The following is a 25904-nucleotide window of genomic DNA, read 5'->3' on the forward strand; positions in this document are numbered from 1 at the left end:
GATAGGAAACACAGACTTGATGGAAGGAGGGACGGAGAGGGGTGGGTCAGGCTGATACTTAGGTCGGCATAGGTAGATCCTCGAAGGCTATGGATGGGGCAAAGAGGTCAGAAAGAAGCTGAGAGCGTGGAGGACAGGAGCAGATGGATGTAGCAGGTGATGCAGGATTTACAAACGGAGGAGGCGTGGCTTGGTGACAGGAGGAGGGCTGGGAGATGCAAGTGTGACCTGAGCGTGCAAGGGATACAACTGAGAAGCGTTATGGGAAGCGGACTGGTGAGAGCAGAGGTGGGGCGCGCGGTGAGGGGCGCGGGTCAGGAAAGCCGGGATGCGAGATGGGAGAATAACGGCTGCGCTCATTTGGCCGGCACTTGACAGTCGGCTCTCATTTAGACTCCCATAATTTCCTCCTTTCGTTGAAGACAGCGAGGTTGGGAGAGGTTAGGTGGCAGCGGAGGGTGGGGGTCCAGAGGAGCGCGGGGCCGCGGAGGAAGGGGCGAGCGCCCGGGCGCGGTGTGCGCAGTGCTGGGAGGGGGTGGCCGCCGGGCGCCGGGCGCGGGCGGGTGGGGGACGCGCCGGCGGCAGCCCTGGGGTGGGGGAGGCGGGCTCCGCTCGCACACGCCGCCCCTGGCGGGCGGCCTGAGAGCGCTCGAGGAGCCGCCGCCGCCGCCGCCGCTCGGGGTCGCCTTGAGCCCCAGATTCCCCAGCGCTCTGCTCGCATGGCAGCCACCTCGGCGCCCGGCCCCGCAGCCCGCTAGGGGCGGCCCCGCGCTCCAGCCCCTCGGCGGAGCCCGTCGGTTCCGGCCTCGCTCTGCGCCCAGGGGCGCGCCGCCTCCCAGCCAGAGGTGAGGACCGAGAGGGCTAGGGGCGCTCTGGCGGTTCCAGGCCCAGCGCCACGGCCGAGCAGAGCGTGGCGGAGATAGGAAGGGCACAAAGGAGCAAGTGGAGACTGGCCCCGGCGTCCCCTCGGTGATCAGGGCCGCCTCTAGACGCTGACCCCTCCGGGCCGACTGCGTTCCCAGTCGCGGCCCCTCGCGCTCCCTGACCTCGCCCCGCGCCTCCCATCCTTCGCCTCCTTGCCAGAGAGCTCGCTCCAGGGTTCTTGCTTCCAACCCTCTCTCCTGCTCAACCCTTCCCCGCACCCGCCCTCCCGCTGCTCCCATTCCCTTCTGTCTGGACGCCCCTCTCGCTCCTCGGCTCCTGTCACTCGGAACCGGAATCCGTGCCGCTATCCCCGCGTCCGGCCGCCTGCCAGCCTGAGCTGTCCCACCCACAGGTGTCCGCACGTCCGGCCGTCCATCCGTCCGTCCCTCCTGGGGCCGGCGCTGACCATGCCCAACGGCTGCCGCTGCCTACATCTCGTGTGCCTGCTGTGCATCCTGGGGGCACCCGTTCAGCCTGCCCGAGGTGAGCGCGCCCCGGGGCTCGGGTCCCGGCCCTGTCCGGCCGTCCCACGCTTGCATGTTGACCTCTGCCGGCCGGAGACGGCACTGCAGCCGCTGCGATGGGTTGGAGAGATCCAGATCGTCAGCTTTAACAGGATGAGTCTGTTCTGTCCCAGAGCTAAGCGCACCCAATTATTGGGGCTCCGAATCGTCTCCGGAGACCTGTATCTCAGAGAGCCGAACCCTGACTTCGGGCTCACCTTTCTCACATCAATCTCTTGCAGCCGATGACTGCAGCTCCCACTGTGACCTGGCCCACGGCTGCTGTGCGCCTGACGGCTCCTGCAGGTACCTCTCTCAAGCACGTGCTCCCAACAGACTCTTTGCACCCCATCTCCCAGCCCTCCACACCCACCAGGTTAAGCCCCAGCCCAGAGGGTCTAATGGCCTAAGACCCCACTGTTCATTCCCCATCCCCTGGTGGCAGGCAGTGCTGACTGGGCAGCCTCTCCCTGACCCCCAGCTCCCCTGTGCCCTGCTTTTCTTTTACTTCTAGTGTATGTTTCCCCACTTCTTTATTCTCCCAAGCCTGAACCAGGAATTCTGAAACACTCCTCAAAATACCAGGAGAAAGACTTGAAGCTTGAGAGTTTTGGAGATTGGGAGCCATAGGGAGGAGATCAAGGAAAACAAACAGAATTTAGCCTGGAAAAGAAAGCCTACAGGGCGGGAGGGTTGCTAGGGAGAAGCACTTATGAAAGAGGATCTTTCCTAATGAATTTGGGTTATTGAGTCACTGGGGTGGGGTTTGGGCAAACTCTATAGCAAGATGAAATCGTGTATGGACCTAAGGAATAAGCTGACAGGGCAAGCTGCTGGAGGGCCTGAGGGTGTTTGGGACTCTCCAGAATAGATCAGGCCTTTGCCCTGGGATCAAGGGGGAAAGGTAGTCCTGATGACCTTTCAACGTCACTCTTTTTTTAAAGCATATCTGAGCAACTCAGACATGCCCGGAATTATACTGGGGGCCTATATAGATATCTTATTCAATTTCTTCCTCAACACATCCCTGCCACGTGTATCCCCAGTTTACATGTGAAAAGGTTAGACAAAGTGCAGAACCAGGATTTGAATGCTGGAGTCTGATGGTCTAATTCCATATGTGTGTCCTCTGACTCTGCACAACCCTACACCTGCCCGGGATAGGCAGGCTTTCCCTTGGCAGCTACCACACATCCTCCTGTTCCCAGCTCTGGCCTTGCCTGCTCCATTTCCTCACTTCCGCCTACCCAGAGCCTTGAGCCTCTGCTTCTCCCCATCAGGTGTGACCCAGGCTGGGAGGGGCTGCACTGTGAGCGCTGTGTACGGATGCCTGGTTGCCAGCATGGTACCTGCCACCAGCCCTGGCAGTGCATCTGTTACAGTGGCTGGGCGGGCAAGTTCTGTGACAAAGGTAGGGAAGTAGAGGGGGTAACTGTTGGACTGGGGACTCCACGTGTCTTGGGAGACAATCCATCTATATTGAGCACCTGTTGTGTCTGGCTCAAACCCTCAGATACATGGCATTGTATCATTTTAGACTTTATAACTATCTGTTGCCTGAACTGGTCCTCAACATAACCCCATGAGGTAGGCAGGGCAGCTGCTGAAAATTGTACTCATTTTACAGATGAAAAGTGAGAACCACAGATGAGATACAACTTGCCTGAAGTCACTTTTGAGACAGACAGTGCCAGGGCTAGGAGATTTCTGACTCCAAGTTCAGTTGTTTTCCCCCATGACACCATACCAGCCTCGGGTGGGTTTGTAGTATGAATCATGCCACAGAGCTCTGGGTAGGGCCTGGGCACGTCTGGGTGCCAGATGTAAGGGGCTAACCCAGAGCCTTCCCTGTCTCCTGTCCAGATGAGCACATCTGCACCACGCAGTCCCCCTGCCTGAACGGAGGCCAGTGCGTATATGATGGCGGTGGCGAGTATCATTGTGTGTGCCCACCAGGCTTCCATGGGCATGACTGTGAGCGCAAGGCTGGACCCTGCGAGCAGGCAGGGTGAATACTGGCCTTTGGGGTGAACGGGAAGTTAGATGAGACTCTGATGACAGAGGGAAGAGGAGGCAGGACTGTTGGGAGGGTGGTGGTGAGGTATTACAGCTGTCAGAAGTCCCACGTGAGGGTACCCCAGGATGAAACCCCAGCCTGCTGAAGTGTCCCTCGTTCAGGGTTGCTCAACTCTTTCAAGAAATAGTTCTATTCCATCTGAACTATTTCTCCAACAAGAATCTGTAGGAGCTGGAGGTGTACCAGCTCAATGTGTGGCTGCTCTGGCTGGGGAGGTGGGGGTGTGGGGAGGTTGAGGACCTAGGACTCCCTCATCCTCCCAGGAGAGCTGGCACACAACCCCTGAAGATGTTCCACAGCAGCTTCATGCCTCTTTGTGAATGAGGGAACGGACCTGCAGGGCTGGACTCGTTCTCATTTCTGCCTCAGGCCTGATCATACGCTTCTTGCCTTTGGGCCAGGCCCTGTGCCAACTGCTTGACGTTGGATCATCTAATTTAACCCTCACAATTTGGATAGCTGTTTGTATTCCCATTTTTAAAATGAGGCATTTAAGGCTCAGAGAGTAGCTCAGGATGGCACAGCTGGGAAGGGGGTGGAAGAGTGGTCAGGATGCTGCCCAGGGTACTCTGCAGGTATAAGTCGGTCTCAGTGCCCTCTTCCTCACCCCAGCAACCCATGCCGGAATGGCGGGCAGTGCCAGGATGACCAGGGCTTTGCCCTCACTTTCACGTGCCGCTGCTTGGCAGGCTTTGTGGGTGCCCGCTGTGAGGTGAATGCAGACGACTGTCTGATGCGGCCCTGTGCCAATGGCGCCACCTGCCTGGATGGCATAAACCGCTTCTCCTGCCTCTGCCCTGAGGGCTTTGCTGGACGCTTCTGCACCATCAACCTGGATGACTGTGCCAGCCGCCCATGCCAGAGAGGAGCCCGCTGTCGGGACCGCGTCCATGACTTTCACTGTCTCTGCCCCAGTGGCTATGGTGGCAAGACCTGTGAGCTAGTCTTACCTGTCCCAGATCCCACCACCACAGCAGGCATTCCCCTGGGGCCCACCTCGGCTGTGGTGGCACCTGCCACAGGGCCTGTCCCCCACAGTGTGGGGGCTGGTCTGCTGCGCATCTCAGTGAAGGAGGTGGTGCGGAGGCAGGAGGCCGGGCTAGGTGAGTCTAGCCTGGTGGCCGTGGTGGTATTTGGGGCCCTCACTGCTGCCCTGGTCCTGTCCACAGTGTTGCTGACCCTGAGGGCCTGGCGCCGAGGTGTTTGCCCTGCTGCGCCCTGTTGCTACCCTGCCCCACACTATGCCCCGGCGTGTCAGGACCAGGAGTGCCAGGTTAGCATGCTGCCGGCGGGGCTCCCCTTACCCCCTGACCTGCCCCCAGAGCCTGGAAAGACTACTGCACTGTGATGGACGTAGGGGCTTTCCGGCCCCTCCTTCACCTCCTCCACCCTCAGACTGGAGCAGTCCTTCCTCACCACCCCTCAGCGGGGCACACAGAGGGACCTCTGCCCCACACCAGAAGTATTATTTTTTTAATACACAGAATGTAAGATGGGAATTTTATCAAATAAAACTATGAAAGTGCATGCGGGCTCTTTTGCTGGAAAAGTGTCCCGGAGGCCCCAGATGTAAGAGGATCAGAGGAGAGGCCTGTTTCTGAGGAAGTTCGACTCTGCCCCACAAGAACACTGATTTCCAAAGAGGGAGCCCAGGTATCCTTTTCCCCTCTGGGGAGGTGAGGGAGAGGTAGACCTACAGAGGAGAATGTAAACAAGCAGCCAGCACATCTGCGCCCCCCAGCAGTGGGTAAGACAGAGGGCAGGCCTGCAGGGTGGGCGATCAGGGCGGGGCCCTCAGGGAGGGGAGGGGGCTCCCTGCTGGCTGCTCTGCAGCAGCTGCTGGAACAGCGAGTGGGGCCGGCTGCGCAGGGCGGCAGGGGAGTCCAGCTCTACGACCCTGCCTGCTTGCAGCACCAGCACCCGGTCCGAGTTCAGGATCGTGTTGAGCCTGTGTGGGAGAAGGTGGTCAGTAGGGGGACAGAGGACAATGCCCTGAAGAAAGCTGATCTGCTTTCCCCTGTCCTCTCCTGGGCAGCATGGATCTGTCCACAGCTCTGCAGAGCCGGGGCAGCCCTAGCTCTGTGCTAGGGGTGGGGCTGCAGATTCTCTCAGACAATGCTCTGCAAAGGGCCTGGGTCAGTGCCTAGAGAATGAGCTGAGACTCTGGCAGGGACTGGGATCTCTAGAGCCCTAACCCCTCGGGCCCCTGAAAGGAAGGGAGGCTCTAGGTCCATGCCACCATAGCACTTGATTAATTTTCACTGAATGTTTGCCAACCTGTGGGCAATGGTTAGCACTGTCTTGTTGGCAAAGCGTTTGCAAATGGTCTGCTGGAGCAGCTGGTCTGTCTTCTGATCCACACTTGCTGTGGCCTCGTCAATACACAAGATCTGACACATGTAGAGACGGTTGAGGAGGAGGAAGAAGAGGGTCAGCCAAGCCCCAACCACCACACCTCAGCTCCTGGTCTGGCCCAGCCTGGCCCACAGCCCTCATCTCCAGCTCTAAAGCATTAAAAGGAAAACCAACCTGGTCCCCTGAAACCTCTCCCAAACCTGTTCCCTCTCTCCTGCCAGGTCCCCTACCTTCTTCCTCACCCTCTTGAATGTCTCTTTCTCTCGCCTTACCTTGGCATCTGTGAGGAGAGCCCTGGCCAGACACAGCAGCTGCCTCTGCCCAAGGGATAAGCTCCGGCCCCCCTCACCCAGCTCGCCATTCAGACCACCTGCAAGGCACAGCACCTTCACCCCTAGGCCTGGCCTCTCCTCGCTCCCTCCTCTGCCACCCAGCAGGGGAAGGCCTAGTCCTCACCCATGGATACGATCACCTCACTCAGGTGGCACTGCTCCAGGGCCTGCCACAGGGCCCTGTCCTCATACAGGCCCCGGGGATCCAGGTTTTCCCGAACAGTCCCACTGAACAAAAAGGGCTCCTGGGGAATGATAGCAAGCTGGGACCTGGGGGATAAGGAGGGAAAAGACATGGGGTCTCGGCTGGAGATGCAGCCACTTCTGCTCCCAGCACAGGTTCTAGCTCCAGATCTAGCACCTCCAGGATGGCTCGGGGAGAAGATCTGAACATAACCCCCTCTGCTCCCCAGCTGGCCAGCCATGCCTAGAACTATACCAGTGCTATGAGGAATACCCGAAAAGCCAAAGGCCTGACTGACCATGAGGGGCTTACATCTCACTGAGGCAGAGAACACAGAGAACAGGAGTGGCCTCAACTGTGTGGCCCTGACTCCAGCAGTCACCAGGGCAGCAGTGACTGTCAAGGACCAGAGAGTTTGAACCGGGGGGTGGGGGGAGTGCTTCAAGGTTGGAGGCAGGCCTGGAATTGAGTCCTGAGGAGCCTAAGGTAAGGCCACCACAGGTTAAAGGAGAAGGCAGGAAGGCTAAGGCCAGAGCCCAGGACCAGTAATGGGCTCGAAGACAGAGCGTTCCTCTCCTTCCCATGTCAGGGAACTCAGCAAAAATGATACTAGGCTAATTTGGTGGTGGTCGTGGCCGGGTGTTAGCTCTAGATGAGGCCACAGGGGCAAGTGGCCCAGGCCCGAGCTGTCCCAAGCACCTCCTGCAGAGCCTGAGAAGTGAGGGTTTCAGAATCTCGGGCACAGCACTGTGGGAGGCTCTGTTTCAGAAGGCAGGGCTGGTGGTCTGGAATGGAGGGTGTATGCTGGCAAGTACACGAAAGAAGAAACTGGAAAGGTGGGTCTGCGTCAGCCTGAGGACCTTGAGGCCACAGCTATGAGTCTGCCCCTGAGCAAAAGAACTTGGTATCCTCACCTGCCTGTCCTATCCTCTGTCCCACCCCCTGATCGGCCCTGGCTGCCCTGAACTATATAAAACCTTCCCAGCCGGGCCTTTCTCTAAGTGCCAGTAGACTGGCTCCCCTCTTCTCCCTCCCCCAGACCTGAGCTCGGCGAGCTCCAGCTGGCTGGTGTCCACCCCGTCTAGCAGCACTCGCCCCGAACTGGGCTCCAGCAGCCGGAAGAGCACCAACAACAGGGAAGACTTGCCGGAGCCTGTGCGGCCGATGATACCCAACTTCTCCCCAGGCTGCACGCAGAAGGTCACCCCGTCCAGGGCATTGGGCAGCCCCGGCCGGTACACCAACACCACATCCTGGAACTCCACGCTTCCCTGGCTCAGCCAGCTGGTGCCCAGCTGGTGGGGTCCATGGAGAGGGTGGGAGATGTGTGAGACATGGAAGAGTGAGTGGGGGGTGGCTGGAGAGTGGAAGTGGGGGAGAACAGTGGGAAATGGATGCTGTGAGAGGAAAGCGAGGGCAAGTGCAGAGGAGATGGGAGAACAGACACAAAGATGAGGGACCCCAGGGAAGAATGGGGAGATCGTGTGGGGACCTTAGAGGAGCTGAGAAAGATGGTGAGGAGTGAAAGGAAAGCAATTGGGGGACAGATGGGCTGTCAGGAGGGTCCTCTGGAGTTCCAGCGCCCAGGCTTGGGGTGGGGGTGCAGGCCTACCTGTGGTGGCCAGCCCCGGGGCTCCTGGGGCAGGTCACAGGAGTACTCCTCCAGCCGCTCAACGCTCACCAGCATGGCTTCTGTCTGCGAGAAGCTGCTCACCAGGCCCGAGAGCAGCCCCGTCAGGGACAGGGCATAAGACAGTGACAGGCCCACCAGTCCTGGGGGGAAAGAGCACCAGCCGCTAAGGGAGGCCTGGATAATGGGATGCACGTGGGGCAGAATGGAAGCATCCAAGCTGTGGACTGTGGGCATTTAAAGGAAGCCAGCAGAGAAGCAGGACCCAGACCACAACGACAGGAGGCTAGATGCAAGAGAGGGGAGTGGGCCTGGAGAGGCTAGAGGGCAGCTAGGTGGAAGACAGGCAGGCCAGGGACGAGTGCTGGGGATGGGGTGGGGCAGGGAAGGGACGAAGGTCAGAGGACTCCTTCTAGTCTCAGGTCCACCACCACCAGGGTGAATGACTCCTTGAGACTCAGTTTCCTCAACTCTAAAACAGGGGTGATGAGAATTCCAACAGCCTCACAGGGAACCTGGGTGGGAGGCAAAAATGTTGGGGGGACGGTGCAGAGAAGGGGCTGGGACTGACACACTCCTGAGGGGAGAGGGAAGGGTCTCAGGGCGGCACCTGGGTTGGCGAGGCCCCGCTGGTGCTGCACCAGGGCGATTCCTGCGATGGCGCTGACCACGGCTGCCCCCATGAGCTGTAGCCGGATGTCCAGCCACTGCATCGTGGCACTAGCTGCAAACTGGCACCGCTGGTTTAGCTCCAGCAGCCTCTGGTTCTCTTCCTCAAACCTGGAGGAGACCAGGAGGGAAGCGAGGCCACTTGGCTGTCACAATGACCTGCCCAGACTCCTTCCCCACAGAACGCCTCCTTCCTGGAGCAGATCACAGGCCTCACCTCAGGGGTACAGAGGCCGGCATGCTCTCCTGCTGGGGGTCTGCTCTGCCTCCATCCCTATTCCTTTTTGTCTGTTTTCTTTCCTCTTCCCCCACCTCTGCCCTCACCCACCCTCTCTTCTTAGGAGACCTGAAGAAGCCCCCCCCCGGCCCACGGCATCTCATCACCCGGCTCTGTTTGAGAGAGGCAGACTCCACACACCTGTAGGTGGCCCCGGCGGCCCGGAGCACGGGGAGGCCGGCCAAGGTGTCAGCCAGGTGTGTGTAGAGCGGAGACAGGGTGAGGCTGCCCAGGCGCCGCAGCTCCCGGGAGGAGGCCCTGTAGTGGCGCTGCACACGGTAGTAGATGACGCTCAGAGGTGGCAGCAGTAGGAAGAGCCAGGGCAGGCCAGAGCCCAGCACAGCCAGGAGGCCCAGCAGGCCTGCTGCGTTGGCCAGGAGGATGTTGAGGATGAAGGGCAGACTGTCATCCACACAGGCCACGTCTGAGGAGAAGCGGTTGAGGACCCGGCCCGTGGGCGTGGAGTCAAAGAAAGTCACTGGTGCCTGGGAGAGGGAGTGTGGTTGAGGAAGGGCAGGGTCTGGCAGAAGAGGGGTTGGGGGCAGCCCTGGGGGAGGTGGGGTGGGGAGAAAGGCCCCAGGTAGAGGAAAGGAAAGGAGTAAGTGCCCCCAGAGTTTGGGGGCAGAGAGCAGGGGCTGGCGGAGCTTGGAGGAAGAATATCCCAGGGTAGATAGAGACTCCCCCATCCTTCTGGCCAGTGGCAACCCCGAGAGGCCATGCCTTTCATTCCTCTACCTCTGTGCTAGGCAAGCCCCCTCCCCTTTTGAGGGCAGGGAGCAAATTTCTCTCCAGAAGATGGGGACTTGAAGCCACTGAGTGAGATTTAGTTAGATGTCAGGAGGAACATCCTGATTGTCCGGGGCTGGACAGAGCGGGAGGGCAGCGGTTAAAGTCAGTATTACCTCCTGGTTAAACACTCCGTCTCTGGAGTCAGACTGCTATTTGGGTCCCAGCCCTGCCTCTAACTAGATGTGAGACCCCAGGCAAGGGGCTTAATCTCTCAAAAGGCCCCTGGTCCTCATTTCAAAAATGAGGATGGTAATGAAACTGTACCTCACAGAGCTGTTAGTAAGATGAAAGACCGTATATATACACAGAGCGGTCAGGTGCTTGGCACAGCCTGCCTGTCATGGAGTAACTGCTAAGCTATTTAGACCACCGTCCCAGAGACAGCCCTAGCCCTTTTCCCACCTTCCCCATCCCCAAACTCTCCGCCTTTACTCAGGGGATAGTCCTATCTTAAGGCAGGGGACTAGGTCAAAGGACTTTCTGAAGCCCCTTCTAATGTTAGCCCATGAAAAATGAATCCCTTCACAGCCTGAAGATGTCCCTCCTTGGCTCCTGGAGGAGAGGCACAACAGTGGGCAGCTGCTCCCTGACAGACAATGGGGAGACCCACAGAGGACTGGGTTCATGGCCTAGCTCTTCCTAGCACGAGCCTTGCCCAGGTCACTTCTGCTCTCAGAACCTGTTTCCTCATCTGCAGAAAGGGGTATCAGTACCATCCATGCAGGGTTATTACGAGGCCCTAATATAATGGACAAGAAAGGGCCTGGTAATAAGATCACTAATAATAATTGAGCACTTAGTATGTGCCAGGCACTACTGCACTTCCCATGTGCTAATTAATTTAGTCCTCATAATCCTATTAGCAATACACTAGATATACACAATGCAACAGAGATGGCTCTTAGAAACAGCCCTGAGTAAAAGCCATAAGAAATGGAATGTCATTTATAAAATATGTGCACACAAAACATTTTGCAAGACAAAAAGATACATATTAAACATACTAAGAACATTTGTTTATCGAGAAAAGAGGGGGGTGCAGATAAAAAGGGGATAGATAAATCAATCAATCAAAAAGGGACCTTGCATGAGCTAGGGGTGATTAACTCAGCCCTCTGTACTTCAAGTCCAAAATGGAAGTCCAAAGTGGACTCTAAGGAGATGCTTTCCTCCCCATTTTACAGATGAGAAAGCTATAGGCTTAAGGAACTGAGTTTGAACCCAGGCAGTGGTTCTGCACTTGGTCTCTCCAGGTCTCAAACTGCCAAGTGCTGCACCCATCTGAGATGGGCTATTTTCTCAGACTAGGAGGGAGGATGGGGCCCCCGATGGCACCCAGGCTCTGGGAGGGCTGCCCCATGCCACCCCCACCCTCCCATCCCCTCACCATAAGGACTCGGCAGAGCAGGCGGCGATGCAGGGTGGCAGCCGCTCGGAGTGTGCCTGCCGCAAAAAGCACTGCCCGGAGGAAGGTGCAGAGGGAGTTGACGCCAGCAATGGTCGCATATACAGTGAGGTAGAAACGGATGTCTGAGGAGCCATTGGGGGCAGCTTGGGGCTGTGGGAAGTCTGAGGTGCTGCGTGGCAGGGAGGGGGATGTGAGTAACCAAAAGTAGGTAGGGCCAGTCAGGGGCCCCCTTCCCTTCCCTGCCAATTTTCCCACCAGAAGACCAGCCCCCCCACTCTCACTCCCTGCCTGGCAACCCCTTCGGTGCACCAGGCCTGGTCCTGGGTGCACCCACTTACCAAAGGCTTCTGGGGGAGAAGAGGAGCAGCTGGGCCGAGAGAAGCCCTGCGGAGCCCCAGCTGGTCAGGGCTGGTGCCTCCTGGGAGCTATTCTTGGCTGCCTTCAGCTGAGAGATCCAGTGGGAGAGCCACCAGTCAGCAGCATTTCTGGTGGCTCCACGGGAATGGGGAAAACAGAGCTGTGAGAGAGGTTCATCTGCTTCGTTCTATCCAGACACCCTCTTCCCCCTCCCTTGACTCTATAGTTTCTACCCTTCTGCACTCCCCTGGCCTTCCCCACTCTGCCGCTATCCCCCCATGTCCTCCCTAGTGTGCACTTCTTTCCCGGACCCATTGCTCTCCAGCTCTGGGGAGAGCATGATCTTGACTTTGTAGATGGGAAGCCAGCCTTAGGAGCAGATCTTCCAATCTGACTCCAAGGCTGGCTACAGAGTGCACCCCTCTGGCCCTGGAACTCCCTTAGAATTGGGGGCACGCCTCTGTCCCAGCTGTTGCCCATGCCTGGTGAGCCTCTGGCCTTTGTAATGGATGTGATGGGGACCTAGATGACAGGGCTGCAGGTGGGACAAGGGGCTCCGGGGTTTGCTCCTACCTTGCATGAGGAGCAGAGCAAAGAGGATGGCTAGGGCCAGGCCCCAGCCCACAGCCCGCCAGTATGCTCGGTACACGGGCAAGGCCACGGCGCCCTCCTTCTTGCCTTCCTCCTGCAGCAGACGGCCAGATGTGTTTTCCTTTACCTCCAGCCCCTTCTTTGTTTTCTCTGGGCTCCGTATTGACTGGGCTGTGGCTGTGAGGATTGGGGAGCTCAGGGTGGGAATTAGGTTTGTTGGATGACAGCTGAGAACTTCAGTGTGAGGGGCAGGCAAGCTTTGTATCTGTAAGTGTGGTGGTGAAGAGCAAGCCCTTTCCTCTCACCCCTGGGCCATACCTGAATCGGACTCTTGTCCATCTGCAGTCCAGACTTTGGGGGCAGCTTGTACCAATGGCAGAATCTCAGAGGGGGGCCCTGGAAGGCAGCAGGGGAGCTTAGGAGGAGGCTGTTCTGAGTATACACTGTGCCTTTGTAAATGTGAGTGCCAGCCCGCCTCTCATTCTCCTTGGACCTCCTTCCTGACCCACCCCAGCTGAGCCCTGCCCTGGATCCCCAGACTCTGGGCAGGACCAGCAAGTCCATCTGTCTGTGTCTGGAGTCCAGCCAGCACAGACAGCAAACGGTCACCCCCAGGACAGTCACAGCCACCTGGGAGTCCCCTGACCAGAGCCACATCTCAGGACAGCAGAGCGCTTCCCTCCCACTTCACCGAATTCCGAGCACTCTGGTGAAGCCTCATTTCCTCGTGTTTCTCTCCCAGTAACTTGCAGATGGTCATGTCCCTCTAGATTGATAATCAACCAGAGGTTTGTTTTTGTTTTATTTTGTTTTTAAATAAAAAGACTATTCTAAAACTGCTTTCTCTTCTCCGAGGACATGAGTCTGTTCTCAGCGATCCTGGGCTTCGCAGTTCCAGAGCACATAGCATGAAGCCCGAGTCCCAAGCCCACAGGCATTTCACCAGTGTGCATCTTTCTCTCCTGCTCACACCAGGGTTTCTTTCCATCTCCTCCCACCAGTTCTGTGAAGGCAGGACAAGGTCTCCCATCAGACAGAAGGAAGACTGGGCCCAGGCCACACACGGAGAGGTAATAGAGCCTGCACTTGACCACCATCTGGCCTTCCCCTGTCACACCCGGGCAGATGGCTCCCTCCTTTGCCTGGGCTCCCCCCAGGGGCCCACGTTACCTGCCTGAATGAGGCGCCCAGCCTCCATCAGCAGCACCACGTCAGCCTCCTCCAGGTACTCAGTGCGGTGTGTGCAGAGCAGCCTCGTGGTGGGGCTCAGCACCCCCAGGATGCACCTGTGCAGGAGGTGGTTGGCCACATCTGCATCCACAGCAGCCAGAGGATCATCAAGGAGATAGAGGTCCTTTTCCTAGGAAGCAGGGGCACTGTGGGCACCTAGTCCCAGGTCCTCCAGCCAGAACCCAGACCTCTCCGAGGTCTTAATCTTGAGTCAGTCAGAGAAGATGGTTGAGAGGAGCTCTGGGGGCTATCTCTACAGCAGTAGCAGAGGAGATGAGACCTGAGGATGGACTTCCTTCCAGTCAAGCAAAGTCAGAGCCTCAGGGCCAATGCTCTGCTTTGCTGGGTCCCACTGCCTCAAGCCACATATTTTTTAAAAAGCCTTTACTTCTGCTTTGAATCTGCAAAGGGGGGTGGGATGGCCAAGGGACCACCACCTCAGGAGCATGGAGTAGGAAGGGAAGAAACTGATCAAAGTATCTCAGTCCTCCCTCTCTCTCAGGCTCCTGAACTCCCTCTCCCGGTTCCTAACTTACCTGGTAGACAGCGCGAGCAAGGGCAATCCGGGCCCGCTGTCCTCCGCTGAGGGTCACACCCTTCTCTCCCACTTCTGTCTGGTCCCCAGCAGGTAGGATCTGACAGGACAGGGTCCCCCAGTGTTGGTCAGTGAGCTCCCTAATACCTCATGTCCCACCCTTTTGCAGGGAAGAGGTGGCGGGGGTCAAGATAGCCAGGGAGCTTGAGGTGACTGGACCTGAATTTGGGGTGAGCAAGCCAGAGAGGATAAACCATGATTTCAACAACTAGCATTTGTTGAACACTTTCTAAGTGCTTAGCACTTTATAGGCATCATCTCCTCCAATCCCCACAGCCTTATGAAGTTGGTGTTATTTCTCATTCACAGACAAAAACAAAGTTCCAAGGAACTGCCATGTCCAAGGTTGTCCTACAGCTACTAAGGGGCGGGACACAAATGTAGATCTGCTGCTGTCACTCACTGCCAGCCTTTTTAACAGGCCAGGGTGATGATATACAAATTCGATGTGAAGCTTTCATAGATTTTTGGAGGAGGCATGTCCCCTGAGCCTTCCTGTGGCCTCGGGAGCAGTCTCCTTAGCTAAGGGGCCCCTGTATCAAAGGAAGCACCTGTGGTCCACCAGTTGGTGAGTCCTCTGAAGGGAAAGCTTTGTTACTCATTACTTTTCTTAGTGCCTAGAGGTTCCCAGCACCCAGTAGACATTTAGGAAAAGCCTGATATAGAAATGAATGATATAGACATAGACATAAGATGCCCCCTGGTCAAGTCAAAGGTCCTCTTTTCCAGGAAAGTTCCACCTTTGCCTGGACAGGGTGGCAGTGATGACAGTCCTTCAGGGAACATGGGGGCTGGGTGGGGAAGTGGAAGAAATGTAGAATCTCATCCCCACTAAATTCAGGACTCTGGATGTGGAGGGTCTAAGGGGCTTGCCAGGCTTCCCTAGAGTAACCTTAATTCTCCCAAGCCTTCTCAGTGGGAGGTTGGGAAGGGCATCTTGAATCAGAACCACTAGCTGGACCTATGCAGAGCTAAACCTCAGAGGGAACCTTCCCCTAGGCCCAGATGCCCAAAGGTTTCCCCAGCTGCTGGGAGGAACACCCAGTCACCACCACCCCTCCAGGCCCTATACGGAAGGGGAAATGGAGCAGCCGAACAGTCCAGGAGTGCTAAGCTTGACAGCCAGCCCCAGGTAAACGATGCCTGAGTAGAAACAACCCTTTCTCAGAGACACAAGTCTCTGACTTGAGGTGTCAAGGGAAGCAGGCAGCCAGGAGGAGGTTTCGGGGCCAGGTACTCACACTGAGGTCATCATTGAGAGCGCAGGCCTCTAGCACTTCCTTGTACAGCTGGGCATCAAACGCCTTCCCAAAGAGAATGTTATCTCGGATGGTGGCAAACTGGATCCAGGGTTCCTGGGTGGCCAGGCCAAAGCCTTTGGACAGCCCCCACACTGCCACCCGCCCACGCAGCCTGCAGAGAACCAGGCCAGCAGCATGGGGAGTCAGTTCGTAACTGCATCCCTCCATGCCCAGCCCCTGCCTCCCAGAAGCCTCTCCAGACTGCTGTCTTCTATATAGGGTTCCCTTTCATGTCACATGGCTCTCTGGATGGAAGCCACTAGGGTCAAGGGGTCCTAAGGAGCCTATAGGCTCATTCTGGACTAGGAAGGGAAGAAATTCAGCTACAACCAAGCAGCTGTCATATCTAGAAGTGCTCAGAAGCTCAGAGGAGTGTGGCCCCCACCCTGAACTCATTCATTCTCACTGTGAAATCAGAAGGCTCTCCTTCACACCTCTGCGCCTCTCTGGATCCCTTCCTTGTACAACCACGTTTTCTGAAAGAGCAGCTGATGCTGGATGTTTCTATTTATTTCTTCATTCACTGTTAAAGCACATCTCACACTCTGAAGTGATGATTATAACTCACCGTCTCTACTGCCTTCCTCTTTCCAGACTGAAAATTCTCCCAAGAAAGGGACAGCGTCTTGTTCATTTTGGCATCTCTGGTCATGAAAAAGGCTAAGCAAGTGTTTGCTGAAGGGCAAAGCTGAAGATAGGAGGGTGCTGGAAGTTGCTTACCTATGGAGCTCCCCAGCGACAGCAGCCAATAGTGAGCTCTTCCCACAGCCCACCTTCCCCACGATGCCCACCAGAACGCCCTGCAAGGAAGCCACACAAAGATCAGGTCTCCCTCCTGAGGTCCTGGACTGCCAGTTATCCAAACGAGGCCTCTCTCTAGGCCCTAGTTAGTCTAGAGGGCAAGAACTCTCCACCCCAAAGGCTAAGCTGTGCCTCAGTCATTTACACCATACTGGGCCTAGGGAAGTGGGTGTTTTATTCTCCATCAGAGGAGCTATCTGTTTCACTGTGCAGAGGGCCTTGGAGAGAAGCAGTAGGCCAGAAAGAATGGGAGGAAAACTGCCTAAGAACTTCTAATGAAAGCTCTGAGGCAGGCATCCTCAGAGACAGGGAGAGCGGAGGGAAGGACCCCAGGCTGTAGGGGCCTGGATGCTGGGCTGGCTAAGTTCACCTGCAGCTAGAATTACCATACATGAGTGCAAAAAGCAGCGCTTTGCCCACGTGCCCATTTTTGTGATCTGTAGTTTAAAATTTTCTGTTCTCTTTCTATTTCTTTGTTGTAACATACATTCATGGTGCTACCTTCCTGTACGCAAAGGAAAGAAATTCCTTCTACTGCAACTGGTGGGGCTTGCGGAAGCTTGTTGGTGATGCATCACCTTGCCAACAGGCTGACCCACATACAAGTGGGCACCAGATCCATTTGAGACCCTTCCCACCCTGTAAGGGGGAGGGCTCTCTGCAGTCACATCTGCTCAATGGACAGCAGTCCACAGAGAGAGAAGAGTGAGGTAAACACAGAGAAGAGGACAGAAGGAGAGAGCTCTGCGAGTTGAGGCCTGGTTCTGGGCTGTTGCTGAAATCCAGCTGCATGCTTGGGTTCTGCAGTTCATCTCCAGAGCCCTATAAATTCTTGTTTGCTCAAGCTAGCTCCAGTGAGTTTCTATGACTTATATCCAAAAAAGCCCCAACTGACACATTAGTAAAATTCCTTTAAGAAATTCCAGCCTTGTCTTGCCTGAACTAAGAGGGAAAACAAAACACACAGCCCTAGCCAGAAATGTGAGCCAAACGTGGCAGAGGAAGTTCAGGCACCACTGGAGAATGCTGGGTTGAGCTGTGGGGCAAAGGGTTGGACAGGGGTCAGGGGAGAGTGTAAACGCAAGACTCAGCACACAGGACTGGGGTGAAGAGAAGCCTCTGTCCTGCCAGGAATGTTCTTTCAATTGCTTCTTTGATGATGTGTGCTGAGGTGTGAGTCACAAGATGTGACTCCTTTAAATCAGACTAAAATCCTTCTCTGAAGGGGCTGCTGGGCCTCTCCCCTAAGCCCCCCAGCCTGGAAGAGATGTTGGGTAAGCTCTGGGGTCTGTTCTGAACCCAACAGCCTTTGTGGGACAGGGAGAGACACTTTTGTTGACCTGGACTGGGTGGATGTGAGCCATCTAAAGACCAGGGAGAGATGTCACTACTCTGAAAAAGCCGTGTGTTGGAGGAATGACCTTCAGAGATGAGGTGTCATCTCCTCTGTGATTAGAACCTGCTCACCAAAACCCCTCCAGTCCTTCCATGGGTAATTATAGCTACAGGGCATCTAGCTATGATTGGCTCCGTCCTTGTTCACTTGTCACTGCATTTGCATCTCCCTCATCAGTCTGAGGACTCTCTTAGGGTATCTGACCTTCTTCACTTCAAGGTGGCTGATGAAGGTCTCCTGGCTGGTTCCAACTGGGTCCCAGGAGAACAGGGCCTCATGCAGTTCCAACACTGTAGATGGCTCTGCGGGGGGATCTGAACAGGGAAGAGGGCATTCAACTTGGGTTTCTAATCGACAACCTATCTGCTGGGGGAGGGCAAACCGGGGGCATGTCATTGGCTTGCCTGCCCCATATCTACCTGCTCAGGGCTAATTCAGCCTGTCTTGGTTTGAGGATTCTCTCCCAGAAAATGGCCACCTACTCTGCCTGGATTCTCGCTTCTCTTGGCAGCATCTATATACAGAACCCTAGGGGCTAGTTTCCTCCCCACCCTGTGCCAGAGTCTGCCCTCCAGCTTCCCATTACCTGGACTGTAGTAGGCCTGAGGGTTGTGGTTGGGAAGGTCAAGGAAACGCTGGATCCGGTCCAAGGACACTTTGGCCTCCAGGAGGCCATTGATCACCCACGGGAAGTTGTTGAGGGGAAGAATGAGCATTCGCACCAGAGCCAGGGCAGTAAATACCTAAGTAGGGGAGAAGCTGGGGTGAAGCATCACCTGAAGCCCAGGAGCTATCTGAAGGCCTGCTCGGTGGGTGGCCCTACAGACAGGTCTGTGGAGGGAAGATGGAGCAGAGCTGAGAGGCTGGCTGGACAATCCTTGGGTCAGAGGTGGCAGACGTGGCCGTGCCAAGGATCTTAGAAATTTCAGATGTTCCTCCAAGGATCCAGGTTGCACCTTGATAAGCACACAGGCCTACCTCACTCTGAGGCCTTCTCAGAATTTCTAAGAAGCAACATCATATGCCTCTGGCTAGAGCCAGCACTAGATCATGGATTTTTCCCAAGGATTTCAGAGAACAAAGATACGAGAACCTGACATGGAGCCTGGGCCTGACTAGAAGCTGGAGAGGAAGACAGATTAGAGGGAAAAAAGGAATTCCTTCCCCAAGGGAAGGGTTATCTATCTGAGACACCAGGAAAAGCTTCCTTCTGAGAATTTCCCCTTGGTTAGGGAAGGATAAGGCAGTCAGGGAGCCCTCTTCCCTCCTTCCCAGCCAGCACTGAGGGCCTGAGCCTACCTCCCCACTCCACTGCTGTCTCCTTGGCTGCTTCCCTCCCATGCTTTCCTACAGCCAGCCCTGCCTCTCCTAGTCCTCACCTTGGTGGCAGTGAGCTGGTGCCCCATGAGCACGTAGGTGATGAAGATGACGATGGAGATGACAACTGGCAGGGCAGCCCACAGGTACACACAGGCTGCATCCAGGTATTTGATGACCCGGAGTCGCTCCAGCTCTCGAGCTCGGCAGGCCTCGACTCGGGCCTCCAGTGCCTGCTCCCACCCAAAGAACTTGATAACCCGAACGCCACTCAGCAGCTCTGTCATGAGCTAGGGAGAGGGACAAGATGGCAGTGTGAAGAGGAGATGCTGCTGATATGTATTCTCCTTTGCCTAGTCACTGCTGGCTCGAGTACTTTGCACCTGGATTCTCTCTACTTCCCTAGCCCTGGCCTTTTTCCTCACCTCAGCCCTTGCTGGAAATCCTGCCTGCAAACCCTTTTCAGCCCTGGGTTGCTTCCCCTGCCAGGCTTTCACTTCTCCTCCATGTTTCGGTTGGGGCAGGTTGGAGCTAGAATCCCCCCACCTCCCTAGGAGATGAAGTGATGGATGGTGCAGGAGAGTTACCACACTGGGGTAAAAGCACTCCTTCCATTAGATGAGGGACTGGAGATTATTTCCCTGGGCTTCTAGGGGTTGTCCCCAGTCCAGCCCATGACTTGAGCGGTATGGGAGCCATTCCTGTCAGAGTATGCAGGTGTAGGAAGCCACACTACAGCCCAGGGACAGACAGGCCAATGGGCCCAGGCAAGATAGAGGAACTCCTTGGATCCTAACATTCTTATTCCCAGCCTGCAAGTCAAGGAGGCACTGAGTGCCTTCCCAGAGGCCCTGGAGACCTAGCCATGGGTAGGGGAAAAGGCCACATGCCATTACCAGGGACAGCTGCTCCCTCAGCACTCTGAGCTATTCCAGGAAGAGGCTGGCAGCTGTGTTGTAGGGACCCCCAGGCCTGCCATCCCCTCTGTGAAAGTGGCCACAACCACTGCAGACCCAGAACTGACTCAGCCAGACCCTCAACACCAAAGCTGGCCCAGGCAGAAGAGTTCCCTACTCCCTTCCCCAGAGCCTGGCCCTAAGAGGTAGCTGGGGTTCTCCTGGCTCTCTCCACAGGCGGCTATGGGATGGTCTGTGCCCAAGGTGAGGAAGTGGGAGACTTGGGTCCTGTCTTGAACACTAAAAATCTGTTTGGTTTCTTCTACCTCTTAGGGCTGCTGCTTAGGGTTGCATGAGCTAATACTCTAAAACGGGCCACATTCATTTAGTGCTTGCTTTGTGAATGGCACTGAACCAAGTATTACCTCATATGAGCCTCCCAACAACTCTATGAGGCAAGCTATTATCATTGCTGTCACTTTACAGATGAGGGAGGCCCAAAGAGGTTCAGTTATGTCTGAGGTAATTAGCACCTGTTGATGGGATGTGAACCCATGCCTGCCTTTCTCCAGTCTGAGCTCTTAACTGCTAGATCACCCTCACTCCCTCAGGCACTGTGCATGGGAATCTGGGGACCAGCATGCTGCTGGGGTCTCCAGATTGCTGAGGGACCTGAAGCACCCTCTTACCTTAACCCGCGCATCCTTGTGCTGTAGCATCTCCTGGTTGCTGGCCATGATCCGGGTGGCAATCATTTTGTTGACGGGTACCAGCAGCAGTGCCAGGATCAACCCACCCACAAAGGCCACACCCACCTGCTGGTGCAACAGGTAGAGGGTGATGGCCAGCTGCAGGGGCAGGCCCCAGGCCTCATGGAAGCTCCCAGCAAAGTTGAGCAACCGCTCAGAGTCAGTGCCTAGCAGGTTCAGGGCCTCCCCAGCAGGAGGGCGTCTGGGCCCCAGCTGTAAAGCCTTCCGGTACAGGATGTTCAGCACGGCCCCCCGTGCCTGAAGTGTCACCTTCCGTACCTCATACCCATATTGATTCTGTAGCACAGCACCTAGTATAGCACCCCCCGCCAGCCCCAGAGCATAAAACAGGCCACTACTTAGTGGCTCCTGCCCCTCTTCCAAGAAGCCCACCAGGAGGGACAGCAGCAGGGGCCCTGAGAATCCCAGCATGGTCCCCACCAGCTTCAGCAGTCCAAGTGCCAGGTAGCACCGCCCAAAGGCCCCATATAGGGCCCTCCACAGCTGGGCCCCTTCCCGCCAGTGTGCCTGGAATACACGGGCCAGATAGGCTGGGTGCAGTCTTTGGGGGAGGCGGCAAGTGTCCTGGGGCTGCCGGAGCTCTCCACGGGCCCCTCGGGCCAGCAAGGGTGTCAGCCAGGCATAGGAAAAGCATGACAGCCAACTCTCCCCATCTTCAGCTACCTCAGGTTCCTGACCCTCGGACAGGAGGGGCTCCTGGGTCCAGGGTTCCTGAGGCCCCCCAGGGACTGCCCAGCCCATTCCATAGGCCAGGAGTGCAGCCAGCTGCAGAATTAAAAGGCCCAGGCGGAAGAGGGGCCCTGGGAGCAGTGGGGGCAGAAGCGTACCTCGTTGGCAGTGCCACAGCAGGGTGAGCACTAGGGCCGGGGCTGGCAGGAAGGCAGCCAGAGCCAAGGCCAAGGGCCCCCGGAACTGGCCATGAGGGGAATGAGCCAACGCCCACAGGGCCAGGCTGTGGCTAATCCAGGCCACTGCTGCCACACCCGCTGCAAGCACCTCCAGTCCTATGGGCCCTGGGCCTGCCCCTGGTGGCAAAGCAACTGGAAGAAGGTCTAGCAGTGGAAAGATGGCGAGCAGCAAGGAGGCTGCAACTCGAAGGCGCCAGCCAGGACTGCAGTGTAGGGTGTAACCTGGGTTCCTGGGGATGGGGAGAAAAGAGAGAAGGAGGCACATTACGGCGGACTCAAGGCCCAGACATACGTACAATGACTCACTTACCTAGAGGGAATCAACTCCTTTTCCTGCCTTGTAGACCTTATTTCTATTCCATTTTACCCTGGAAACCAGGGTCTTTTCTCTGAGGAAGTTTTTCTGGATCAATCTTATCCATTTTCTAATCTACCCATAACATTTCTGATCATTTTTTCACCACAGAAATTAACAATTTTGAGTGAAGGTTGTACCATACATGAAGACTTTAATTAGAAAAAAGAAATCTTAAATTTTCATAAAGATAACCAACCACTAAGGGATGAGTAATCATTTTTACAAAAGTATCTAAAATAACTCTTAAATTCACCTGAAGCATATCGGATGAATACAAATTTGATTTATGTACAGCTTCTACACTCTACTTCTCTAACCTAAATTTTATGAACCCTCAGAATATTCTACTCTCCAGTGGTTGTAGAAGGTGGTGTGAATCATTGTTGACACCATTAGCTGAAGAAAAACTTTTTAGTTTTGTCTATATCTTTTGGCATGCAAAAAAAAATATTTTTAATAAACAAAAGGGTGACCAGGATGCATTAAAAATCAAGTATAGGAAAGCATGCCTACAGCAGTGAATCTGAGAATGACCTGAAGGTTCATATAAAAAGAGGACTGAATCTGTTATTCCTTTTGTGGGCAAGGCTGGGTTACTGAAAAAGTTTAATCATGCATTAAAATTGCTTTGGGTGTCCTTTAAAAAGTCCAGCTGATCAGTTCTGTGGAGGGGTTTATAGTGCAATAAGAGTCAATCTTTAACTATTCTATTTCCTGAAATGTGGGGACAGAACACTGGCCCTGATTTGGCCATCAACTAGTCAATGACCTTGGGAGAGTCTCTTTCCCTTTATGCATTCTGTTTTCCTAATCAGAGCAGTGAGGAGTCTGGACCCAGAGCCCTCCGAAGTCCTTCCCTGTCTGAGATTCTGATCTTTCTAACCCTTTTCAGCAATGTACAAAAGCTTGAAAACTAAAGTGAGATAACCACAATTTCTATTGATTACAAGATGATCTTTCTTGCCTTCTTGGACTGTGAGTTCCCAGAGGACTGTGTCAATTTTTAATAGCTACTCCTCTGAGCAGCTTGTGGATGTCTGTGCTATCTGACTAACCCTCTCCAGACTTTGTCTCATTCTGCCTAAGGGACAAATCAGGATTCCTCCTAGATCAAGCAGATCCAAAACTTCTCCCTCCCAAGGAAGGGATTCATCAGCTCCCTAATTCATCCTGGATAGAGACACACACACTAGGGACTCCTCAGGCAGACTAGACTTCCCTCCTGCCTTGCCAGTAAGCAAAGTGAGACTAATTTTAGCCCTATCTAGCCATACAGGAATAAGTACAAAATCAAGGTGAGTTTAGCAGCCACACCTTATAGCACCCAAACCCAGGAAGGACAACAGTTTGGTTTTTGCTCTTCTAGTCTACCTACTGCTTCCTTTCTAGCTGAGTACATATGCTTTTTCTTAACAGAGGAACATGAGCTTTCATAGATGTAAGTGGTGAGAAAGTGGTCCTACAACTTCAACACAAATTATCCTCTTTGGCTAAAAACATTGTTCACCCAATTTTGCCTCCAATTAATAACATCTGTTTGAACATCTGAAAATCTATAAACCTCTACTATGCATCCAGCCTTTAAAAACGTGCCAAGCACTGTGTTATACGCTCACCTGCATTATCTGATTTAAACCTCTCAACAATGCTATGAGGCATAAAGAAGAAAGGTAACTTGCCCCCAAACAGCCACACTGCTGCAAGTGGTATTGCCCAGCTTTTTTTCTACTTTTGCCCTACTCCAGACTTCACTACTGTTATTACACTGCCCCAGGGATGTGGGTTTCCAGTGAGGTCTGCAGGCACACATGGACAGAAGAAGTCTTGCACCCATCTCTACCCACCTCGGGGTGCCCCAACGGCAGGCACTGAGCACAGCAAGGAGCGCGTGGGGCAGGGCGCTGAGCACCAGCTGGGTGAAGCAGTGGCCGGTGGTGTCCCCCTCCCACGCCGGGAGCGGTTGCAACGCGCTGGTGCCACACAGCTGAGCCAGGAGCTGCTCCATGGAGGCCTCGCCTGCAGTGAAGCCGAAGGTGGAGGGAGGGACGGTTCCTCCCGAGGGGAGAGGGGGGGATCGGTGTTCCCAAGGACGACGTCCAGTTCGGCGCACCTGCACCTGCGGGAGCTGGACGCTAACTAGAACGTGGTACCCCGCCGAGCGCCCCAGCCGGCTCCTCCCGCCTCCAACCACGCCCTCAAACCGGGATCTCCCCTCGCTTCCGCCCCGAAGCCAGACCCCGCCCAGTCTCGCGTTACCTCAAGGGACAGAAAGGGAAGTGGCTTGTCTCCCTGGGGCTAGCTGGCGGATATCTGGACTGGGCGCCCACCCGCCCTTGCTTTCCTCCCTCCCTTGTGTTCCAGCTTCCAGAACTCCGGAACCTCCAACCTGAAGGAGCTGCTTTTCACCGGATTCCCAGAGCCCCGGCACTGGTGGATGCAAAAGAGCGTGGTGCCGGGTTGCGGTGACAGCCAAGCTCGCTTGTCACCACCTAGAGGCGGGATGACCTCTCAGGTACCCCTACGATTCGCAGGGCTTCTGCGCGCGTGCGCACCTCTTTCTGCTTCCGGCGGCCTAAGCAGGTGCACTGCTGCGGTCGCACCTTGTATTCCCACACGCTTATGCTGCGTGCTTGAATATGGACTGGTTTCAGCTCTAGTGCCATGTCATTCATACACTCTCACGTAGAGAACTCGCTCCCATCTCACTGCTGTTTTCCCAGCAGGCATTTGCGGTGCATTAATTTTTAAAACTTCACAGAGCTGGGAAGCCAAACATGCATGCTACACAAACGAATAGTGCCGCTTAGGGACGTTTAAACAATTTGCTTCCTTACTCCAAGTCTACATGGCCTTGGGAAAGTTACCTAACCTCTTTGGGCCTCCATTTCTTTATCTGTACAAGAGGGGCAATAATACTAATACCAAAGTACTGTGGAGATAATTGAGTAATTAAAGGGCTTAGGGCAAGTATCTTGCTAAGTGTAGTCCCACAATGTATGTCTTTAAGGGAAGCAGTGAGAAAAACATAAGCTTTATATAGTTAGATGGAACTGGGTTTGAATTCTGACCCACCAATTTTTAGCAGTGTGATTTTGGACAAGTTACCTCTTCGTTTAGTTTTATTTTGTTTATTGGGCGTGCTATTGGTACCTACCTCACACAAGTGTGTACAGCACCCAAAGAAGAGTAGCTCACCAAATAGCTATGATTATCTCATTTGATTTCAATAAGAAGCCTGGTAGCTCTAACGTCAAGAATTATTGTTCCTGTTTTTACAAATTAAGAAATGTAGGTTTTCACAACCTCTAATTATTAATGGATCACCTGTGGCTACTAACTCACAAAAAAAGAGACAACCAGATTTTGTGTGCCTCCTTATGAAAAATAAAATATTTATGCCAAAAAATCCAGCTTTAATTGGATCAAGCCACTATGTTCAATTACCTTCTTGCAAGAAATACAGGAGACAGTTAAATAATACTGTGCAGCTATCTTGAGAGTGAGCAGCTATTTGTAAGTTTACATTAGCCACTGTAGACAAATAGGTCATCCTATACAGAGGTCTGAGCTAAAGTGTTTCATTGCATATGTACAAGCAGGATGAGGTATAGTCAAGTGTAGGCATCTAAGAGAGAACAAGAGGGCTGTTTGGAGAAACCACTTCTGAAAAGAGAGTAAGAGGGGCGGTTGGTGCTTCTGTTAAAGATTACTCCTCCTTTGCCATCTTCCACCCCAGCCCTTGGCCAGCTTGGTGCTTAGGCACAGTGGTAGGGCCCAAGTTCCCACTGACTATCTGAAGAAGGTGGTGCAGGATGTGGTCCCCTCAATTTCATAACACTCCAGTGTCCAAATTTTTGGCAAAAAGTCTGGCAAAAGACTCATGCCACAGACAGGATTCCTCCTGTCACAACCAACTAATTTATGTTTTCCCAGAACATAAAGGAGGAAAGATAAATAATCCTCCATTCAGTATCATTTGGCTCCATTGTTTCACCCAGTTTCCCAGAGAAATTTACACAGGGTTTCCAAACAATGAGGCCAACAGTACAAGTTTGTCTTCTTTCTTCCACCTTGGAAATTATTGGTAAGAGGATTAACAGGTGGGAACAGGAGATAAGGAGAGAAAGGTGGAAATCATTGGCCACTAGATAAGTCACAGTCCATACAGTGGAGGGATGGTCGCAGTTCCTAAAACCTGGAGGGCTGAAGGAAGGTTCTACAACTTTGAAAACTGAC

General features: G+C 54.6%; 3 protein-coding genes across 23 annotated transcripts in view; 2 read left to right on the forward strand and 1 right to left on the reverse strand.

Annotated features, from left to right (window-relative positions):
• The first annotated feature begins 183 nt into the window (after positions 1–183).
• Positions 184–5031, forward strand: DLK2 (delta like non-canonical Notch ligand 2). 6 transcript variants are annotated; one of them, XM_073224414.1, is made up of 6 exons: positions 184–276; positions 1277–1407; positions 1670–1733; positions 2708–2838; positions 3291–3435; positions 4117–5031. In XM_073224414.1, exons 2-6 carry the CDS (start codon positions 1332–1334, stop codon positions 4850–4852), a joined length of 1152 nt encoding a protein of 383 aa, XP_073080515.1. In that variant the 5' UTR covers positions 184–276; positions 1277–1331; the 3' UTR covers positions 4853–5031. The 6 variants fall into 6 exon arrangements, with proteins under 6 accessions (XP_073080515.1, XP_073080518.1, XP_073080514.1 ...); XM_073224413.1 differs by lacking the exon at positions 184–276 and adding an exon at positions 284–440; XM_073224416.1 differs by lacking the exon at positions 184–276 and adding an exon at positions 315–430.
• ABCC10 (ATP binding cassette subfamily C member 10) lies at positions 4963–24188 on the reverse strand. Of its 13 annotated transcripts, none has more exons than XM_017675407.3 (22): positions 24055–24188; positions 23513–23684; positions 20322–21540; positions 18799–19026; positions 18006–18162; positions 17624–17733; positions 15943–16022; positions 15163–15334; positions 13863–13961; positions 13267–13456; positions 12415–12492; positions 12079–12273; positions 11487–11640; positions 11128–11317; positions 9093–9436; positions 8616–8785; positions 7988–8148; positions 7417–7670; positions 6316–6461; positions 6132–6229; positions 5782–5894; positions 4963–5452 (listed from the first exon to the last, which is right to left on the reverse strand). In XM_017675407.3, the coding sequence occupies exons 2-22, from the start codon at positions 23671–23673 to the stop codon at positions 5299–5301; spliced, it is 4473 nt and encodes a 1490-aa protein (XP_017530896.3). In that variant the 5' UTR covers positions 23674–23684; positions 24055–24188; the 3' UTR covers positions 4963–5298. The 13 variants fall into 13 exon arrangements, 6 of the variants coding, with proteins under 6 accessions (XP_017530896.3, XP_017530881.3, XP_017530890.3 ...); XM_017675392.3 differs by lacking the exon at positions 24055–24188 and adding an exon at positions 23925–24047; XM_017675401.3 differs by lacking the exon at positions 24055–24188 and adding an exon at positions 23779–23869.
• ZNF318 (zinc finger protein 318) overlaps positions 23995–25904 on the forward strand; it is a 56603-nt gene continuing 54693 nt past the window's right edge. For 3 of the 4 annotated variants that reach the window (XM_073224409.1, XM_073224408.1, XM_073224407.1), the window contains exon 1: positions 23995–24180. The gene's annotated coding sequence lies outside the window, so the exon portion shown is untranslated. The remainder of the gene's footprint in view (positions 24181–25904) is intronic. The other variant, XM_073224410.1, reaches the window with a different exon arrangement.

This window comes from Manis javanica, chromosome 16 (genome assembly GCF_040802235.1).
Source record: "Manis javanica isolate MJ-LG chromosome 16, MJ_LKY, whole genome shotgun sequence".
Taxonomy (NCBI): Eukaryota; Metazoa; Chordata; class Mammalia; order Pholidota; family Manidae; genus Manis; species Manis javanica.

Excerpts from the sequence above, each read along its gene's own strand:
- DLK2 (XM_073224414.1), top strand. The coding sequence starts at position 1,332 with ATGCCCAACGGCTGCCGCTGCCTACATCTCGTGTGCCTGCTGTGCATC. Across the intron at positions 2,839-3,290 it reads GGGCAAGTTCTGTGACAAAG|ATGAGCACATCTGCACCACG; the intron begins GTAGGGAAGTAG and ends TCTCCTGTCCAG. Across the intron at positions 3,436-4,116 it reads GGACCCTGCGAGCAGGCAGG|CAACCCATGCCGGAATGGCG; the intron begins GTGAATACTGGC and ends TCCTCACCCCAG.
- ABCC10 (XM_017675407.3), bottom strand. The coding sequence starts at position 23,673 with ATGGAGCAGCTCCTGGCTCAGCTGTGTGGCACCAGCGCGTTGCAACCG. Across the intron at positions 16,023-17,623 it reads GCCACCTTGAAGTGAAGAAG|GGCGTTCTGGTGGGCATCGT; the intron begins GTCAGATACCCT and ends GCTTCCTTGCAG. Across the intron at positions 7,671-7,987 it reads CCCGGGGCTGGCCACCACAG|CTGGGCACCAGCTGGCTGAG; the intron begins GTAGGCCTGCAC and ends GGACCCCACCAG.